The sequence below is a fragment of the Oncorhynchus kisutch genome, linkage group LG6 (assembly GCF_002021735.2).
Source record: "Oncorhynchus kisutch isolate 150728-3 linkage group LG6, Okis_V2, whole genome shotgun sequence".
In the NCBI taxonomy this organism is placed as follows: Eukaryota; Metazoa; Chordata; class Actinopteri; order Salmoniformes; family Salmonidae; genus Oncorhynchus; species Oncorhynchus kisutch.
In genome coordinates, this window is record NC_034179.2 from 72,567,206 (window position 1) to 72,589,958 (window position 22,753).

At 41.7% G+C, this 22,753-nt stretch overlaps 1 protein-coding gene across 1 annotated transcript in view; it reads right to left on the reverse strand.

Moving 5' to 3' along the window:
* Window positions 1-19,005, reverse strand: part of LOC109892251 (heparan sulfate glucosamine 3-O-sulfotransferase 4) — an 88,131-nt gene extending 69,126 nt beyond the window's left edge. Inside the window, exon 1 of the mRNA XM_020484693.2 lies at window positions 17,786-19,005. Coding sequence (XP_020340282.1) covers window positions 17,786-18,399 — 614 coding nt within the window. The 5' untranslated portion in view covers window positions 18,400-19,005. The remainder of the gene's footprint in view (window positions 1-17,785) is intronic.
* Between the last annotated feature and the right edge of the window lie 3,748 nt (window positions 19,006-22,753).

Consider the following 22,753-nt stretch of genomic DNA (forward strand, 5'->3'; position numbering starts at 1 on the left):
ACAGACAGTGTCACCAGCAAAGCACCCCCACACCACAACACTTCCTCCTCCATGCTTTATGGTGCGAAATACATATGCGGAGATCATCCATTCACCCACACCCCATCTCACAAAGACACGGTGGTTGGAACCAAAAATGTCTAATTTGGGCTTTCCACTGGTCTAATGTCCATTGCTCGTGTTTCTTGGCCCAAGCAAGTCTCTTCTTATTATTGGTGTCCTTTAGTAGTGGTTTCTTTGCAGCAATTTGACCATGAAGGCCTGATTCACACAGACTCCTCTGAACAGTTGATGTTGAGATGTGTCTGTTAATTGAACTCTGTGAAGCATTTATTTGGGCTGCAATTTCTGAGGCTGGCAACTCTAATGAACTTATCCTCTGCTGCAGAGGTAACTGTGGATCTTCCATTCCTGTGGCAGTCCTCATGATAGCCAGTTTCACCATAGCGGTTGATGGTTTTTGTGACTCCACTTGAAGAAACGTTCAAAGTTCTTCACTACCTTCATGTGTTAAAGTAATAACGGACTGTTGTTTCTCTTTGCTTATTTGAGCTGCTCTTGCCATAATATGGACTTGGTCTTTTACTAAATAGGGATATCTTCTGTATACCACCCCTACCTTGTCACAACAACTGATTGGCTCAAACACACAAATTAACTTAAGGCACACCTGTTAATTGAAATGCATTACAGGTGACTACCTCGTGAGTAAATGCCAATAGGGTGCAAAGCTGTCATCAAGGCAAAGGGTGATTATTTGAAGATTCGCAAATATAAAATACATTTTTATTTGTTTAACACTTTTTTTGGTTACTAAACTCAGCAAAAAAAGAAACATCCTCTACTGTCAACTACGTTTATTTTCAGCAAACTTAATATATGTAAATATTTGTACGAACATAACAAGATTCAACAGAAGACAAACTGAACAAGTTCCACAGACATGGAATAATGTGTCCCTGAACAAAGGGGGGGGGGGGGGGGGGTCAAAATCAGCATCTGGTGTGGCCACCAGCTGCATTAAGTATTGCAGTGCATCTCCTCCTCATGGACTGCACCCGATTTGCCAGGTCTTGCTGTGCGATGTTACCCCACTCTTCTACCAAGGCACCTGCCAGTTTCCAGACATTTCTGGGGGGAATGGCCCTAGCCCTCACCCTCCCATCCAACAGGTCCCAGACATGCTCAATGGGATGGAGATCCGGGTTCTTTGCTGGCCATGGCAGAACACTGAAATTCCTGTCTTGCAGGAAATCACACACAGAACGAGCAGTATGGCTGGTGGCATTGTAATGCTAGAGGGTCATGTCAGGATGAGCCTGCAGGAAGGGTACCACATGATGGAGGAGAATGTCTTCCATGTAACGCACAGCGTTGAGATTGCCTGCAATGACAACAAGCTCAGTCCGATGATGCTGTGACACACCGCCCCAGACCACGACGGACCCTCCACCTCCAAATCGATCCCGCTCCAGAGTACAGGCCTTGGTGAGACGCTCATTCCTTCGACGATAAACGCGAATCCGACCATCACCCCTGGTGAGACAAAACCATGACTCGTCAGTGAAGAGCACTTTTTGCCAGTCCTGTCTGGTCCAGCGACGGTGGGTTTGTGCCCATAGGCATAGGTGATGTCTGGTGAGGACCTGCCTTACAACAGGCCTACAAGCCCTCAGTCCAGCCTCTCTCAGCCTATTGCGGACAGTCTGAGCACTGATGGAGGGATTGTGGGTTCCTGGTGTAACTCGGGCAGTTGTTGTTGCCATCCTGTACCTGTCCCGCAGATGCGATGTTCGGATGTACCGATCCTGTGCAGGTGTTGTTACACATGGTCTGCCACTGTGAGGACGATCAGCTGTCTATCCTGTCTCCCTGTAGCGCTGTCTTAGGCGTCTCACAGTACAGACATTGCAATGTATTGCCCTGTCCACATCTGCAGTCCTCATGCCTCCTTACAGCATGCCTAAGGAACATTCACGCGGATGAGCAGGGACCCTGGGCATCTTTCTTTTGGTGTTTTTCAGAGTCAGTAGAAAGGCCTCTTTAGTGTCCTACGTTTTCATAACTGCCTACCGTCTGTAAGCTGTTATTGTCTTAATGATCGTTCCACAGGTGCATGTTCATTAATTGTTTATGGTTCATTGAACACGCATGGAAAACAGTGTTTAAACCCTTTACAATGAAGGTCTGTGAAGTTATTGGGATTTTTATGAATTATCTTTGAAAGACATGGTCCTGAAAAAAGTTTACATGATTCCATATGTGTTTTTCATAGTTTAAATGTCTTCACTGTTATTGTACAATGTAGAAAATAGTCCAAATAAAGAAAACCCCCTGAATGAGTAGGTGTTCTAAAACTTTTGACCGGTAGTTTTTATTTAGGTGATAGTCCCTAAACACAACACATGACTCTCCAAAGCCAAGATGCACAATGTCAAAGGTTCTGGACTGATATGCTTATGACTGTCACTGTACACATCTACAAGGCATTTACAAGGCACAATTAGCAAACCTCAATGACAAAATAAACCACTTGAGATTGAGCTTCTTGTTTGGAGGAAGTAGTCCTGTGAAAAGCAGGTCAGGATAAACAGGCTTTACTTACAAGCCTTTATGAGGTTACTGAAGAAGTTGATGAGTGACTCTGCACATGACTCTACATACAGTACACATCTTGCACAGACCTATCATAAGGATCAGAGGATATGTGAAGGAACACTAGCTAAGCTATCCTACTGGGAATAATACATTTAATTAGTGTTCACACAGCCCATGTTTTGGAGAGAGATGGGAAAAAAACCTGGCTAGAGATATCCTTCCTCCCCATAATAAATCTGTCCACGTCTCCCATCCAAACAGCTCCAATATGCCAGGGAGAGAATTTACAGTGCATCTCTGATTTGTTTGCTGCTATTAATGGGGCAGTGAGGAAGGAAGTGGTCTGTGGCTGCCAGCGCAATATCTGACCTCTGAGAGTGCATTAAATCAAGCTATTAGGGGCCGCTGCAATAAAGTGGACAGCCAAGGAAGGCAGAGTGCTCTCTCCAAAACAAACATGCCCTAGCCAGACACAACACGAGGCTGGGATCACAACCTCAGGCTGGGCTGATATGGTTTTATAGGGGGTGCCTTGGTGACAGTCAGTCAATCCAGTGGGTTGTCAGTTCTGGTCGGGTGCAAGCCAGATAGATGAACCAGCACACAGCGGGCAGCATTGTAGAATGTTAAGAAATGCGTGGTTGATGCTGTGGCTAATAAGCCACGTGACAGTATTAGGAAATATTCCTGTTCCTATTGAAGCCCTACTGGAACATGTTTCTGTATTAATTTTTTTTATTTCCTTATAATAAAGAAATACATCATTATTGACAATTATTTTCATCTAGGAGTGGGTGAAGATGACTATTTGGTGTATCTTACACTTCGCCGCATGCACAGGTCCACAGGCATTTTAAATAATTGTGTCTGTGCCATAGGATGAAAGAAATTACATTCATTATCACACCAGGACTGCTCTGGTGAGTTTCACAAATTGACAGACCATGTGGTGGACTTTGCTGTGTCTTTCAGACTCAGATAATGGACAAGTCTGATAGAAAAATGCCCTTGACTGGTGAAACAAAAGGAACTAAAAATCGGGGAATGCCAGGGCCATGTCTGGCTCTGTGGGGCACCATTTATTTGAGTTGGGGGGCATGCCCTTTCAATGTCAAGGCTTGTCTGAACACTATACTGTTTCTGACTGATATTAATTACCATACTCCTGTATTACTAGGGCTAGTCTTTGAATGCCTTTCTAAAGACGCTGTCGCAATAAGAAAAAGTTCTATTACCTACCTTCTCCTTTCCTGTTCAAACTTGTGAGGATACGGGAGGCATATAATTTTGACTTACACTGCAATAACCTAAACTCAACCTACACTTCAGCTGCAGTCTGACGGTGGCATGAGTGGACTGGTTTATGATAACCTGGATTTAAAGGGCCAATCCAGTCGTTTTTATCTTTAAGACATCTATGATTCAATTGTGAATGGCGTTTACGGTGGAATTATTATGTATAGGAACTTTGCTATATCAGAATGTGAACAACTCATCAAAAGACTATGGGCAAATCACCTGTCAGAACAGTTTAGAGACACGGTGTGGCTAATCTCAGTGCGAAAGCTCCCGGTGAGAACAGGAGTCCAATGGAGCTGTTACGTTAAAACAAAAAAATGCCAATGCCATCATGCACTGATGATGAAACACTTGAATACGGATAACCAGAATGTAGTAGAATGAAGACAATTGGTGAACTAATGCAGTTATCATTCAAGTTGAACCAAATGCCATACTGTATGAAAAATTCATGGAACATGTAATGAGATCTACAAAGATCTTTTCCGCTTCACAATATTTATAGTAAAGAGCACAAAAAAGCTACAAAACAAGAGATGATGCAAACTGTCTATATCTCATGAAAGGGAAAATAATCTGTTGTAAATTCAAGACTGATCTTTTTTTTTATTTTTTTATCTGAGTGGGGGGGGGGACTGAAAAGTTTTGGAACTATCTTTATTTTAGTTATTTTATCTAATTTACCGCCTCGTGATGTCACCAGACTAGAGGTCGATTATGCTTTTTCAACGCCGATACCGATTATTGGAGGACCAAGAGAAGCCGATACCGGACGATTTTTATATATATATTTGTAATAATGACAATTACAACAATAGTGAATGAACAATGAACACTTATTTTAACTTAATATAATACATAAATAAAATCAATTTAGTCTCAAATTAATATTGAAACATGGTCAATTTGGTTTAAATAATGCAAAATCAGTGTTGGAGAAGAAGGTAAAAGTGCAATATGTGCCATGTAAAAAAGTTTACGTTTAAGTTCCTTGCTCTGAACATGAGCACATATGAAAGTTGGTGGTTACTTTTAACATGCGTCTTCAATATTCCCAGTTAAGATGTTTTAGGTTGTAGTTATTATATGAATTATAGGACTATTTCTCTCTATACCATATGTATTTCATATACCTTTGACTATTGGATGTTCTTATAGGCACTATAGTATTGCCAGCCTAATCTCGGGAGTTGATAGGCTTGAAGTCATAAACAGAGCTGTGCTTCAAGCACTGCGAAAATCTGCTGGAAAATGCAGGAAAGTGCTGTTTGAATGAATGCTTACGAGCCTGCTGCAACCTACCACCGCTCAGTCAGACTGCTCTCTTAATTATAATATAATAAACACACAGAAATATGAGCCTTTGGTCATTAATAATGGTCAAATCCGTAAACTATCATTTCAAAAACAAAACGTTTATTCTTTCAGTGAATGTTATCGAACGGGTGGCAACCCTAATTCTAAATATTGGTGTTACATTGCACAACCTTCAATGTTATGTCATAATTATGTACAATTCTGGTGAATTAATTACGGTCTTTGTTAGGAATAAATGGCCTGTCAACAGTTCGAAACGAGCTGGCGGCCCAAGCTGCTGCATATACCCTGACTCTGCTTGCACTGAACGCAAGTGACACAATTTCCCTAGTTAATATTGCCTGCTAACATAAATGTATTTGATCTACATATGCAGGTTTAAAAATATATACTTGTGTATTGATTTTAAGAAAGGCATTGATGTTTATGGTAAGTTACATTATTGCAACGATTGTGCTGTTTTTGCGAATATGCTTTTGTTAACTTCACCCATTTGGCGAAGTTAACAGGCACCGCATTCATTATATTCAATGCAGAACAAGCTAGTTAACCTAAGTAATATCATCAACCATGTGTAGTTAACTAGTGATTATGTGAAGATTAATCTTATAAAAACAATCTGTTTAACTTCTTCGATATAAGGGGCGCTCTTTTAATTTTTTGATAAAAAAACGTTCCCGTTTTAAACAAGATATTTTGTCACGGAAAGATGCTCGACTATGCATATAATTGACATCTTTGGAAAGAAAACACTCTGACGTTTCCAAAACTGCAAAGGTATTATCTGTGAGTGCCACAGAACTGATGCTACAGGCGAAACCAAGATGAAATTTCAAACAGGAAATGCCCCAGATTTTGAAGGCGCTGTGTTCCAATGTCTCCTTATATGGCTGTGAATGCGCCAGGAATGAGCCTACACTTTCTGTCGTTTCCCCAAGGTGTCTGCAGCATTGTGACGTATTTGTAGGCATATCATTGGAAGATTGACCATAAGAGACTACATTTACCAGGTGCCCGCTTGGTGTCCTCCGTCGAAATTATTGCATAATCTCCAGCTGCATGCATTTTTCCATTTGGTTCAGAGGAGAAACCAAACTGCCACAAATGATTTATTATCGAATAGATATGTGAAAAACACCTTGAGGATTGATTCTAAACAACGTTTGCCATGTTTCTGTCGATATTATGGAGTTAATTTGGAAAAAAGTTTGCCGTTGTAATGACTGAATTTTCGGGGGGTTTTCTTAGCCAAGCGTGATGAACAAAACGAGCGATTTCTCCTACACAAATAATATTTTTGGAAAAACTGAACATTTGCTATCTAACTGAGAGTCTCCTCATTGAAAACATCCGAAGTTCTTCAAAGGTAAATTATTTTATTTGAATGCTTTTCTTGTTTTTGTGAAAATGTTGCCTGCTGAATGCTAAGCTTAATGCTATGCTAGCTATCAATACTCTTACACAAATGCTTGTGTAGCTATGGTTGAAAAGCATATTTTCAAAATCTGAAATGACAGTGTTGTTAACAAAAGGCTAAGCTTGTGAGCCAATATATTTATTTCATTTCATTTGCGATTTTCATGAATAGTTAACATTGCGTTATGGTAATGAGCTTGAGGCTATGATTACGCTCCCGGATACGGGATTGCTCGACGCAAGAAGTTAATGCTAGCAAGCAACTTACGTTGACTCCAATCAGCCACAAGGTCCTTTTGATGCTGCACTCGCATAACAGATGGTCAGCCTGCCACGCAGTCTCCTCGTGGATTGCAATGTAATCGGCCATAATCGGTGTCCAAAAAGGCAGATTACCAATTGTTATGAAAACTTGATTTCGTCCCTAATTATTCGGACATGCCGATTAATCGGTCGACAACCCTACACAAGACAGTCCAAAACTGCATCCCACCAAAACTTCATGGGGATAGCCCCCTTTTTTAAATGTTTTGCCTAAAATGACATACCCAAATCTAACTGCCTGTAGCTCAGGCCCTGAAGCAAGAATATGCATATTCTTGGTACCATTTGAAAGGAAACTTTGAAGTTTGTGGAAATTTGAATTGAATGTAGGAGAATATAACACAATATATCTGGCAGAAGAAAATACAAAGATTTTTTATTTTTACCACCATCTTGAAATGCAAGAGAATGGTCCCAGTTCCAGCCATCACTCTGGTTGTAATTCCGATGGTGTTCACAAAATGGCAGCAGTGTATGTGCAAAGTTTCATACTGATAACTTGAAGTATGAGTGAACTACATGACATTTAGTGTGAAGTCACTCAGGTATATTTGGGCAAATCATGAAGGAGAAATTTGCATTCATAATACATTTTCTGCAAGAATATCATCGAATCAGTATACTTGGACTTTGATTTAGCTTTTCCAGTATTTGTAGCCATATTATAAGTTCAACATTTGCAAAACAACCAGTTTTCATAACTTCATAACTATGAATATTCTTGTAATTTTTACCAAAAAGGAAAAGGCATGTTGTCGCAAAAGGTTGGCAGATACATTTTGCGACATATACAGGGTTTCCGGATACTACCGTAAAGGCCAGCTCATTGGCTATCTAGCTAGCTTTGTTTGACCCCGATTGGTGCTTATTTGACAAAGATACAGTCGATCAAGCAAGACCGGCTGCGTCGTCGGCGTGCCATGACGGCATCACTCTCTGACCAAATTTGGTGTCCTATAGGATATACTACACCCCTAATGATATAGTGAAGACTGGTTACATTCTAGGATGTATGAGGAATACATACGAATGTGATTTGACTGGTTGAAACAACATTTAGGGTTAGATTTTCACAGATTCCTTTCTTTGTAAATTGAACGAGTGGAAATACAAAATCGATTGTGCATGCTATATGGACCTTTTTAGGATATGAAAAATTATTTTTATCTAACAAAATGACAATGTTATCTCTGGGACCCTTTGGATGATAAATCAGAGCAAGATTTCAGAATGTAAGTACACATTTCACCTTCAGAGGTGAATTTCTCAAACTTATCGCAGTGAAAAAAGTGTTTTGTTCTTAGGAGCTCTCCTCAAACAATAGCATGGCATTTTTAGCAGTAATAGCTTCTGTAAATTGGACAGTGCAGTTATTTAACAAGAATTTAAGCTTTCAGCCAATATAAGACACTTATATATATATACACCGACATTTGTTGTTTCTCTAAAATCTGCTATCGTGACACAAGGCGCTGTATGATTTACAACTGTCCTGTTGACGGAACACCTATCCCTATTAAAGGGCATTATCATCATTTTCACAATTTCACAATTTCAACCTCATAGTGTGGAAATGTATATAAAACATATGAAAATCACACTTTTGACTGCACTGGCCTTTAAGACTGTTAGTCTCTTCATCTATGGGTGGTGCCGTGTAATGTCTTGCGCCTTTTTGCTTTGGCTTTGGACATTCACTCGTCTCGAACAAAACAAAAACACACACCCCTCTCACAGCTTTAGAGTTGGGTTAGCCCAACAGACAGGTGAGAGGGAAAGTGATAATATTACACCTGGGGTAGCCTATAAGACAAAAGTCCTAAAAGCCTCAGTCCTACAAAAGCCTATAAGCCTCAGTCCTAAAAAATGTACTTCAATAACATCCACTAGAATGCAGACCGATCCATCGATCAGCCAATGGCTGACTGAGTGAACTAACCAAACACAGCTTCTTTGTTTTGATCGGATTCCGCCGTGAGCAACCATCAGTGGTTTGTAGGCAGTTTTCAGTGTTTTACACTGTCTTGCCACCACAAAACAAAAATCTACTGAAAGAAAAATCATCTAATGGGTATATTTGTGCAGATCCATCTGTGTGGAGGGAAGGAGCCAGCTAAGTGAGTCCCAACTATTAAATAGCATGAAGAAACACATGCAACATTAGTAGCAAGGCAAATTAAACTATCTGTTATTAAACACAAGGAGTAAAATTCCTTCCTCTGGCATCGCACTGTTGGTTAACTAATTATTATGCCACATTAATTTTGAAACCCTGAAGCGTTTGTTGAGTTTACCCAAGGTGCAGTGAGTACGTGTTTAGCCCTGTAAAAAGTGGGTTTATTACAAAACAGATCTAACAGCGAGTGATTCAGCGTGAGGCTGAGACGACGCAGAGCCAGAGGCTACTGGGATTGCTTCATTTATATTCCACTGATTGCATCAGAAAATTGTGAGACTGTTAATTGGAGACAATGTGGCCAGAAACAGATATGGAGAGACATGTGACTACAACAATGGCATCAAAGATAATATTTAGCTAAAAGCCTGTGTTAATGGTGACAGCAACAACCCTACCAAGCTGTTCTACAGAATTATATACCTTTAATCATTAGGAAAATACTTGCCCTCACAACTTTCCCCTCAAAAAAACTTCAGTCGTGTTAGATATGCCTAATTGACCTTCCGTTGGTACGTCAACGTTTCGAATCCAGAAGCAATTGTTATTGCAAATGCTCCCTTGCATCCATCTGAGGACATGTTGACAAAGCCTTCATTTATGACCGATTCCCCAGCCCAGCGAGCATGGCCCCAGCGTGACGTTGATTAGGTGGCTTGTACGAAATAAGCTTGAGAGGCCCATTTCACCGCAAACCTGTATTCATTTAGTTCTGCAGATTTATACAGGCCTGCTATCTCGGCAAGAAAATCCAGCATGACATGAGAGTGAAATTTGCCCTTTTGAAAAGAGGGTTAATCTTTCTTTCTTTCCCACTGCAACCTCAATCTCACTGTGGCCAGCATGCCTCCAATGATCTGGGGGCCACAGCCAGTAAATTAAATTAAATAAACCCATTAGTTACAGCACTGTTACCTTCTCACCTCTGCCCAGATGCGCTTTCATGGTAAGTTGTCCCATCATAAAAAAAAACAAGGGACTCGGCATAGGATTGTGATGCCAAAGTCACCTTGACTCCAAAGACAGGGTGGTCTGTCCTCATTGTTCATCACAAAGATCAATTAAAATAGCCTGTTTTGCAATGCAGCACGAGCCCAATATGTTCCGCAGGTGTCTGAAGGAAAATGTATGCTTACTTAAAAATCAATTCATACTTCACATTCTCCCTCCTCGAGTCGTGCAGATGTGAAACAAACTGGAGGTCGATGGGAGTGGAAGGCGACCGTGAGCAGAGTCATCCCAGGCATACTAAAATGAATGGGATGAATAACCAAGTGTAGCTCACATATCTAAAGATAAACCTCAGACAAAAAGAGAGTCTAATCCTGCTATAGCCCTGGGTATGGGTTATCATGTTTTCACTCCTATTTTTTCTTCCTGCTCTGAAACATATCTTGTGAATATGGCAGGGTAGCCTAGTGGTTAGAGCGTTGGACTAGTAACCCAAAGGTAGCAAGTTCAAATCCCCGAGCTGACAAGGTTCTGCCCCTGAACAGGCAATTAACCCACTGTTCCTAGGCCGTCATTGAAAATAAGAATTTGTTCTTAACTGACTTGCCTAATAAAATATTTTAAAAATATATATACTGTAACTACAGTTTGGCATCTATCTTTTTTTAGAACAATACAAAGCTTCATAGCTAAATTCTGACATTCAACAGAAAAACAAAACCATGGGGAAACGTGATTGTACCTGTGATGTCTGACTGTGTACCCCTTTGTACTTACCCCCATACATGAAGGATTACGGGATATGTCACTTTTCTTTTAAACACACACGCATCTTTGACATGATTGCACCGAAACACATTTCCTCGTGTGTCACCCTGCACACGTGTGTGTGTGGCTGAGCATGTTAAAGGCATAAAGAAAAACTATCAGCCACATTAACTAAGAGTTGGCTTCACATGGTTGGGAGGAGCTAATGGCCCCATTAAAACAGGAAGAGCACGTTAACTTGCAACTAAATCTCTAATGCCAATAATCCAAATTATCCAGGAAAAACAATCACCTTCTTATACACCAATTAGTAATTAGCATAATCCCTAAAAGAATCCTTTTGCATTTCATCAGTTTAGTCTAAGTCTCAAAGGAGCTTGGCACAATGCCACAGCCTCTATATAAAAATCACTTCCACCAGCCTATACAGAGAATCGAGGACAGTATTCTCATGGTGGAGGTCTGATTGATAAAATGTTCTTGATGCAGATGGTTGAAACTCGAAAAACCTAAATACTTATAAAAGGGTTTCAATAAACACAACTCCCAATGAAGAGTTCCTACTTAAAAAGCCCAATCAACACAGAAAGGGAAAGGGGGATACCTAGTCAGTTGTACAACTGAATGCATTCAACTGAAATGTGTCTTCCGCATTTAACCCAGCCCCTCTGAATCAGAATACCATCTCAATGTAAGGACTGTGTTATGCGTAGTTTACATGTCTAATACTCAGCTCCTTCATTGTTTCACACTGTGCTAAAATATTCTAGCGGAATACCCCATGGTGATTTCAGGCAAAGAAAGAGCATGAATAAATAAACAACTTAAAGCGATGAGAAACTTCAAAGGCAATGGGACAATCGCAGCAAACAAGCTCCTGGAAGCCAATGAATTTCTTTGTTTGTGACAGTGACTCAGGGGTATAAACAGAGGAATTAGCTCACACCTCCGGAGTCTCAGCACATCACACTGCCATAATTGAATTAAGCCTGTCAATATTGTTGTGAGCTGTGGATGGCGTCAGTGGCGCGAGGTGCATGTGAGCTGACAGGATACATGTGTATTTCTATAGCTAGAACTGCCTTTTCATTCTGCTCTGTTCTTTGGCAAGTCCTTGAAAAAAAAGGCGATTGCTTTCCATGTCATCCCAGACTATATCTCAAGCTAATTCCTACATCTTGATACAGCCAAGCTGATGTATTTCCTATGAATAAGCTCTGTGTGTAACATGTCATGGGCATGCAGGCGGAATAATGCTACTGGTGGAGCGTGGAGGGAGAAGTTATGATTTCCACTCTCCCCACATCCCTCTGCTTAACACATTCCTGGAGTACATGTCAGGTCACAGCCACATATTTGAAACATGCTCCCAACAGCCCTTGCGTGACGTCTTGGCTCCATGGCCAGCCCTGTCAGAGAGAATCCTGCTCTGACTGAACCAATGCATCAGCTTGCTTTTGGGTTTGTGTCATGAGACTGCATCACTCACAACCGATAAGGGGCATGTATGCACAGCACCAAGTGCTCCAGGAGAGGCTAAAGGAAAATTGGAATCTTGACAAGTATGATTGACATGCTTATTTGTCCCAAAAGGAAGTATTATTCGGAGAGATTTAAAGACGGCTGTAAAGCAGCATTCTTGCCGAATGGAATCATTGTTCCTTCTGACTAGAAGCACATCACGGCAATTCTGCGGCAAGTAAATAATCCCTGGGAGATAGGAATCCTTTCAAGCTTAAAATGACTTGTGCTTATACTTTATTTTTGGTCCAAAATAAATCACTTAACAGGCGAGACTGGGGCTGTCATTTTCAGGCAATCCATCTATGACATGGAACTGAAATAGGGGGCTAAGAATTCCCTGTTTTCCCATTGGCGGTGGAATGGAGAAGAATGCAAGGCAGAATTCCACCCAGTTCTATTTTGACAGACACAAACCTAAAGGGAGGCTGAGCCTTGATGGCAACCATGCCCCATTGCCAATTCATTGTGTTGGCAAATTGAATCAGCAAATTAAATTCTAAGCTCAAGTAAAGTCAACTTTACTGGAATTGGAGAATGATCACTTTAGGTGTTTGGGTGTAGCTTTGTCCATGACACGGAATAGGAAATGAATGTCAAAGAGAGAGGGTAAGGTATTGCATGTGAATAGCAAGAAGTAGCTGGGGTAGAATGAAATTGTCTGCACTAACCCACTGCCAGAGTGATTTGTTCTCTCTCTAAGCCACAAAGGATGCAGCAGTGTTACTTCTTTCATAATTCTAGTGTCACAATAAAAATAGACTAAGATAACCCCCCAAGGCTGACCCTAGAGTAACACAAAACAAATTGAATCCACATTCTCCCAACACAAAACAATGATTCCATTGCAGAAAAAAAAACATTTTCCCAGGCAGTGCAATGCTGTGTGGATGGTGTTCATGACTAGACTTATCTTGATAATACCTGCTGATATGGTTGAACTGGAAAGATAAAGTGCTGTGAATTGTTCCCACAGTATCCCTGTAGAGACACACACACATAAGATACACAAACCTAAATATCTAGCTAGTAGACTTGTAACAGGTATCTTGCATGTGATAATACACTAGAGTAAACGGCTACACAAACCTGCCATTCATAGTTGTAGGAACTTGCTACAGAGGGAGTTACATTAGGCTATTTAAGTGTGATCCAATATCCATATTTATCCAGACTGACAGTAATTGGTGGTGCAGCAATCTGAAGGTTCTGATTATTCTCCTTCATAAACTCATGTTTAACAGCCAGACAGAGATGACACAAAGGCTTTCTGGCGGGAAGGTGCCGTCTGTGTCATAGCGCTGTGCCATGTCTGCATCCAGTCAAAGGCGCTGTAACGGGAAATAAACATGTTTCTGTTGTGGACGCTGGTGGAATCTCTGGGCTCTGTGGTGCTTGGGAGTTTAATCAAGTGGAAAAGGGGAGGGGGGATGTTGAGACCAACCTGACTGCAGTGGTCCACTCTCTTGACAGGCACTGGGGCATGCTGCTAATTAAAAAGTTTAATTCCACAACTGCCACGTTGGCATCCCAGTACCCAGAGGTGCGTCCTTGCGAGCCTTGGCGCCATCTTATCAGGCACAGACAGATTCCGGCTTGCCGGGGAGGAGCGGAGGACGTGGAGGAGCTGGAGCAGCAGCAACACAGGCCCAGCTGGAAGATGGAGGGGATGGCATCCAGCCTGCTGCTCAGGGATCTGGCCCACCTCCCTCCATCCCATCTCCCCGCCGACTGGAGTCACGGGCCCCTTGTCTGGTGGCAAGACTCAGGGAGCTGAGCCGTGGAGCTGCATGCTGAGGTGGGAGCGCAGGGGTAAACAAGGGATAAACACAGGATTTAGACTCTCTGATGCTACTCTCAGCAGTAGAACGCTGTCTCCGACACACACTTCCTGTCAGAGGGTCCTGTCTTACTACACTGAAGGGTGCGGATAAAGCTGGGGCTGGAATTCATGCTATTCTCCTCAGAGTCCCCCCGGGCCTGCAGCAGTGCAAAGACATGGTGCTCTGACATGGTCTCTACACTACTAGCATTTCGTATTTACTGAAAAAGAAGAAGCAGCAAACTGGAAATTATTTCGTTAAGCTTTTTCCACCATTCAGTGGGAAACAGAGCCTCGAAGAAAAAGTAGATAAAAGAACGAGAGCACTTCATTGCAAGGCCTTGGCAGAGCGTAGAGCCTGCACTGTGTGGGCTTCTGAGCTGTGTAGGTCCCTATTGATCAGAATGCATTACAATTCACACAAAGAGAGAAAGTCCTTGGTGATGGCAAGGCTGATTCTTTGGCATCTTATTTAAAGGCCACCTCATATAAAAGCCAGCAGGCAGCAACCAAGACCTCCGCCTGAGGTGAAATAGCTTGGGGAAGGAGAGCACGTTCAGAACAAGCACCACTGTAAATTAACACTATTGTTTGTCACACTGTGCAACACAGGGCCATTGCCTTGCAAAGATACAAAACAGCTCAAAGGATTTACAGTCACATTGCCTCAGCTTTTATCGCTTACAAGGCTTACAAAGTGTCATTCTCCCAACACAATGATAAGGGGCTCGGAGACCTCAGAGCCGCTTCAGAGCTATGCATCTCATTGACAACTCACACAATATGATCAGCAAAGTAGTACAACCCAAATGATCTTCGTGGAAAATCAACTGTAACACAAGCAATAGAGTTGTTCCTAAATACCAGCTCAATGAATCGTCTGCTGTTTTGCAGCACCTATTTAAACCCGAGATAGGCTTCCAGGCAACGGCGTGATTCTTCTAATGATGGTATAGCTATTATGACCCGACACACAGAAAGAATGACCTGCTGGTTAAAGACTATAGCTTCTCCTCAAAAGCGGTAAGGAGTTTAACAAGGCATAAGGTCCTCCCCGACAAGCCTTTTAAACACTGTGTAACCCGGGTGAAACAGATGTCACTGAGGTGCTGCATCATATTTCATGAACAAGAAGATGAACTTACTCCCTGTGAAATATATGCCCAGCGGATGGGGTATAAAAATATGTTTTCACTTGATATTTCTACCAGATGAATTCTGTATGCGTACCGGGATTCTGGAGCACCGTATAACTGTGGCAAGCACAGAATAGCTCTCTCAGTGCACACCTCTTCAGGCTGTGCATTTGTACGGGATTCTTTTAAATCTTTTACAACGGGTACCACATTCATCCTCTGCCAGTGTCTAACTCTCCAAGCCATCACAAAGTATGAAACAAGCCACCGCTGCACAACCAAATTGATTCAGTGCGTTTGACAACATTTTTGGACTCAACCTCCTAAGCCAATGTTATATTGGCGTAATCATCATTTCAGTCATAGGATTAGGCACACTGCCTACACAGCAGGCCTGCACACAGACGTGACGTAGTATATTTTTTTACACAGCAAAAACACCACAAAAATGACATGCTTTGTCTGTAGCATCAGGACGTGGGCAGATCACATAGCTCTGAGTGTAACCTTTTTTTCCCTTGTCACACTACAACACTGTTCAAATTTGGCAGACAGAACAGCCACATTGCTATATCTTCCCCATGGGTGTAAAGAACACCGCTACCCGATAGTTACATTTCTGCATACGTCATCCTGAGGTTAACATTACTCAGAGGACGAAACGCGGAAATAAATGTTAAGAGCGCTTAAGGGATTTGGTTGGCTCAGGGGCACTAAAACATACAAGCACACTTTGGTGTTATTTATGTAAGCCTGTCATCTTGTCGTCTAATGAGCCTGACACCCCGAAAGCGTAATGAAACGTCTCACATTAACACAGGCTAAATGAACAGCCAACAGCCGAGGACAGAGGAGAGCATAGCTCCCATCCACACTGCAATGAGTTGAGGCAGATGGTCCCCTGTATACCAAAGCCCCGAGCCACTCTACTAGACTGGGTTCACAGGCACAGCAACTCATCCCTCTGGGCACAAGCACAGAGTCAGGGACTCTGTGTACTACTGGCTGGCTTCATTTTCATTCTCTGCTCACTGAGTCCATTTGAAATCATCCAGCATTCCCCTGGTTGGTCAGACCATCATCTTGCTAGATGCTGGTGCCTTACTGAGCGAGTGCCACTGTCAAACGGAAGGACGGAAGAACCCTCAAACAGACTGTGGTTCAATGCCATGATTGTTTATATTTTAATAAACAGAACAATAATCAAAAGGAGGCAGTGAGATGTGCAGTGTTGGAAAACAAAGAAAAAAACATGACTGGGTGATGAACCTGACTGGGGGAATCTTTACCTTGAATGTATTGCATGTGAGAAGACATGGATGGCACAACACTCAGGATCAGCAGAGAAACATCTGGATTAGCTGATCAAAATTATGATCTCTCTACCCCCATGCAGTCATACAGCAAAAGCCTGGCAATATGGCTTTTAGATAGATAGACTTAAATAGGCCTTTAGCTACATGCATTTGGTTTCAGCTCTGTTAAATAGCTTTAAAATGACCACTTTTTCACAATTCCTACAATATACACCGAATCAGATATGGATCTTGGTGAGCGCAGAATTTTGTTATCAAGCTACCAGACTTTTTCCTGCAATGGGGGACATGGCAAGGCATTTGTGCTAAATAAACGCAATATTGGGAACTAGCGAATATCAGATGGAAATAAACAAGGAAATACATTTTGTCTAAATGAGGCAAGATTGTCTATATTTGTGACACTATCAGAACATGTGGTACAGTATGAATACTAACTGGACATCATATTCCGAACACAGAGTACATTGCTAAGGTACCAGGCCTGTTGCACAGGGGCAGTTCTGAACACTGTGGAAAGGTAATACCACAACTGTAGGTGGGATCTGAGTATTGTTCCAATGAATGCACTCGCATGAACACCTGTTCGACTGAATAGGTTGGCTATTGCTGCATGCTATGTTCATATACATGCACGCTACGATAAAACATTGTATATTATTGCAAAACTAGGTTCACTGTACTTCAGAAGCTTGATAAAGGTGTAGTGCATAAGGGCTACTTTGTTCCCTAGATGTGGGTTCTAAGTGATATGAATATTTTAGTTTATCATCCAAATCAGTCTAGCTCTCATTTTGATGCAGTGGAATGGATAGAAAAATGAGGCTACCTGATCAACTGTTTTGTATCATTGGATGTAAAACAAGTGGGGGATATTTTACTAGACTAGAAACATGCTTAAGCAGAATTACTTGGCAGATATCCAATCTAATAGGTAGGCAATTTTTCATCAGAGTTGTTCTTTTTATTATGATTATAATAAATAATTGCATTGATAGTGGTATAGGTATTATTAGAGATAATCTAATGCATTTAAAATATGAACCAATCGAGGCTATCTACCAACACATGGTTTGTGTTATGTGGGGTAATGAGACCTCTGAACCAGATAGGGTTATTAAGTGAGAGTGGATGCGCGCACCTGTACCAATCCAGCCCTTTCTCGTAGTTCCTGTCGAAGAAATGTGGCTCATTCCCAACGGCTCTGATATCGGGATGGACCCTCAAAGCTTCGAGCAGAGCCCTGGTACCTCCTTTCTTCACCCCAATTATAATGGCTTGGGGTAATTTTTTCACCCCATAATCCGAGGTGCAGTTCACCCTGAGTTCGTTGTCCGTGGTGCTGAATTCCTGGTGCTCCCTCTCCAGAGCGGGAGATTGATACACCGCGGCAGTTTTAGTTGGAGCCGCCTGATTCCGAACCCAATCCAATGTTCTTTGTTCGGTCTCCACATTATCTTTGACGGTGGAAATTGCAACCGTTTTCTCGGCAGCAGTCACCTCTATCAGCTCCTCGTCCAAATAGCCCTGGGGTGAAGTGGAATAAAGTTTCTCCCTTAATGTTACGAAAGTTGTCTCCTCCGTTACCAGCCTCCCTTGGTACACGTAGTTCTCTTGCAAGGGGAACTGTAACGAGTTGTAACAGCTCATCAGGCTATAGAACAAGTAGGTGACAGAAAGAGAGAGGGTGAACATGAATAAAATTTTCCGGGGCACTTTAGAGGTAAAAACCGAAGTGCTGGACCAAAATGCCATCTCTGATAGCAGTGATCCTCTCAAAGAAGTGGCCAGACATGTTTCCACCCCAATACTTGCATGGACACTCAACAACAATAATCTGTCACTATGAGCACAGCTCCATTTGAAAATGTGAGTAGCTGAACCACTCCAGCATACCCCTAATTCGCATGGTTATAAGGATACAGGAAATAGATCGTTAAAATTCCGAAAGAATATCGCGTCCCTTTTTTGAGTAGCCTATCGATTTCTTATTCCAACGCTGACAGCCAATGTCACCATTTATTGGACTGAATTTGCAGATTAGCAAGCCTGCGGTCTGGCGTCCTTCCAAATGAGCAGCCTGGTTTGAAATGTGCAGAATGTGATGGACGAAGTCTTGGCATTTTACAGAAAAAAAAAAAGGGAACGCCAAAGTGTTTGAAGTAGTGTGCAAAGCACGTCTTCATCCCGATACACTGGCGGCCAATTACAAATCCGGTGGATCTTCCCAACAAGGGTGAAAAAACTGCCACACATTGGTCCTCTCACTGCTAACTTTGTGCAGTAGAAAGTGAACAACCTTTGCATAAATATTAATTGACTGCGCTCTCTCAGTGGCCAGGAATGTTGCTTGCTGTCCTAATGCCTTCTGTTGATTGGTAGATACGATGTGCTCATCAACTCTGTGAGCTCACCCGCACGGAAGCACTATTATATTAGTAGGAGCACCACAAACTCAGTAAGTGAACACCCACTTTTCGCAATCGGTGCCAGAGTGTAGGAAACCCAATGAGACGTCAGATACGACAGGCAGATAACACTGAGATGGCATTGGGAAGGCGGGATGACTATTCCTCCTCTCCTTTTTCTATGCCTTATGATCGGCAAAGATGTTGCTGGATGAATGTAAGGGTGAGTAGGGAAAAGTAGAAAGCGGTGTATTGCCCTGTATGCACTTAATGATAAGATAATTTGCTCAACTAATGTAGGCTACATCTGAATTTCCTCAAATTATTTACTGAATAAAATGTGTCATAATTATAATAATAGTAATTATTATTATTATTATTATTATTATTATATGACTACTACTAAATAATTATTATACAAGCAGCTCATGGCTGCTCCCTACTGGTGTTCTCTGGAACATTGCAATAGTTGTAATCGTGATCTTGGGAGATTTTACACAAGAAGGTAGGATGGATGGTTGGAGAATAGATCAATCTTTTTTTCGATGGAAATTATGTGTGATGAAAATCGTCGTTTCACTCCACCAATTCATATCACAGAGGTTGTTGCTTCTCATGCATGCTGGTCTGATACAAAGGAGGGGCACATGACAGTGCTATGGAGTGCATTGTACGTGAGCTGGAACGGACACTAGTCTGTGTAGCCCTACTGAGGTATTTTGCATTGAAGATGCTTATGTAGGGAGAACATATCTATACCACATTTATTACACAAGGTGACAGTCAGTATTGTTCTCTGAATTGAAAAATGTTGACAAATTTGACTTATGCCCTTTTGGGAGGTAAAGTAAGAGATTCTAGATTGTGAGCCACTGAGATATGTCTCCTTTTATTAGAGAGTCTCATTCATCATACTCCTCAAACACACCAGAAATATCTGCACCACAGCAATGTCTGGACAACAATAAATGGAGGGCTCATTGCTCTCAAAGCAGAATGACAGGGTCATCTTATAGTATTAGCATCTGAAAGTATGAGAGAATGCTTATTTGGCCAAATTTCTCTTCCCATCACATCTCTAAGATTGTGTAACCAGCAGTTTGGCAAATCAAACAGTGGCTGAAATGACTGAGCAAGGAGGAAAAAAGGTGAGACCAAAGATATTTTATTGCCAAAACGCAATAATCCTAGAGTAGTGAACAAAAAAATCAAAGTGCAGCTCTTTTGCGTTAGACCTATGGCCTCCCACAGGACAGAAAATGCTGAACAATCCAATAGGACATCTCTTACACAGAGAAAGGCAGATAAATCACACCCTTCCTTTTTTCTTAGCAGCTGTGGTACATACTGTACAGCCACTTCAGCATACAGTATGCTTTGTTATAGTAAAGTTATGTAAATGTAACTGCCAAAATAATGGAAACACTTGAGTAAATGAGGGATACAAAGTATATTGAAAGCATGTGCTTCCACACAGGTGTGGTTCCTGAGTTAATTAAGCAATTAACATCCTATCATGCTTAGGGTCATGCATAAAAATGCTGGGCTGGCCATTATTTTGGCTACTATGCCTATGCCCCCCATAGGATTACAATGCCCCCATCCACAGGGTACAAGTGGCCATTGAATGGTTTGATGAGCATGAGCAGCACCTTAGACAGAATTTTCCACCGCCTTCAACAAAACACCAAATTATTTAATTTATTGTGAAAGAATGGTGTCCCTCCAATAAAGTTCCAGAAACGTGTCAAATCTAATGCCAAGGTGCATTAAAACTGTTCTCAATCAATCATCAGCTAATCAGCTAATGTCACAAAGTGCTGTACAGAAACCCAGCCTAAAACCCAAACAGCAAGCAATGCAGGTGTAGAAGCACGTTGGCTAGGACAAACTCCCTAGAAGGCCGGAACCTAGGAAGAAACCTAGAGAGGAACCAGGCTATGAGGGGTGGCCAGTCCTCTTCTGGCTGTGCCGGGTGGAGAACATGGCCAAGATATTCAAATGTTCATAGATGACCAGCAGGGTCAGATAATAATAATCACAGTGGTTGTAGCGGATGCAACAGGTCAGCACCACAGGAGAAAATGTCAGTTGGCTTTTCATAGCCAATCATTCAGAGTATCTATACCGCACCTACTATCTCTAGAGAGTTGAAAACAGCAGGTCTGGGACAAGGTAGCATGTCTGGTGAACAGGTCAGGGTTCCATAGCCGCAAGCAGAACAGTTGAAACTGGAGCAGCAGCACGAACAGGTGGACTGGGGACACCAAGGAGTCATCAGGCCAGGTAGTCCTGAGGCATGGTCCTATGGTTCAGGTCCTCCGAGAGAAAGAGAGAGCGAGGGAGAAAGAGAGAGAGAGAGAAAAAGAGAGAGCATACTTAAATTCACACAGGACACCGGATAAGACAGGCAAAATACTCCAGATATAACAGAATGACCCTAGCCTCCCGACACAAACTTTTGCAGCATAAATACTGGAGGCTGAGACAGGAAGGGTTCTGGCTTGTGGTGTCCCAACGCCCTATTGATATGCTTTATGTTGGTGTTTCCTTTATTTTGTCAGTTACCTGTATACCAGTATATCCACTGCCATTCAAGTACTGTATCAGGGATCCTGCAGTCCACACATACGAGACATTTGGTTGTCTAGAAGATATAATAACTGTTGATTTAATAATTGTTGATTGGTAATTGAAGGTTGGTAAGTTAAAATGATATATTACAACTGGTTGATAACACCTAACTTGAGATAATCACTTTTGAATAATGCATGTATTGGCGTCAACAGGAGAAAAGTTAGATAGTACTTTGGTACAGTGTGGGTTGTGGAATGTGGAGGTAGTTGGAGCCGGCCTAAGGGGATCACTATATACAGGACTCATTGTCTCCTGGGTGCTTTTTCTTTTTCTGGAGGAAGACAGTCTGTCTCAGAATGTCTGTGTTTTAAGATTAGGGAGGGATTATTACAGTAAATCAATTTTGATTGCATTCTTCAAAATTGGTATAAAATGGAGTCCATGTTTCAAAATGAACAGTTCATTTTTAGTTCCTGTCTTACCAAATGATATCTATGCATTCATTAGAATCTCAACTCATCAATGTTGCAAATCATTGTTTGAAGTCATTATGAGCTTACTGGAATTTATATCATTTCCCATCGATACAGGTGGTTTACATTAATTAACTCCCTGCATGTTTTAGCCTCACACTGACATAATGAGCTGATGTGTTGCACCACAAAAGCACTATATAGTCACACAGTCACAGATACAGTATGCAAAATAAATGCAATGGCAGCAGCCATGTCCAAGAACAAAGTCATTCTTTGCCTTTAAATTGATTGAAATTAATCGATGATATAAATAATTAAGAAGTAAACACAGTATTTATTGTAAACTATCACAAGAGGATGTCAGCTGTAGAGACATGCTGTCTGGCTAAGCGTCACTTCAGTGAGATGCTCAGAACACTTTGCTGAAGCCACATAGACTCCCATGGTTAGAAATGGCTGGAGTCTGTCAATGCGGAGGTGAAGTGATAGATATCAGGCCTTTATGTGATCGATAATGCTGTTTTCCCCCAATGTTGCCTGCCATTCTGTGAACTAATTAGATGATAAAAAGTGATGGATGTGAATTAAATTCAGCTGGCACCTTAAAACAACCTCCTTTGGGCTTTGGATCATTTCTTACTGACCTTT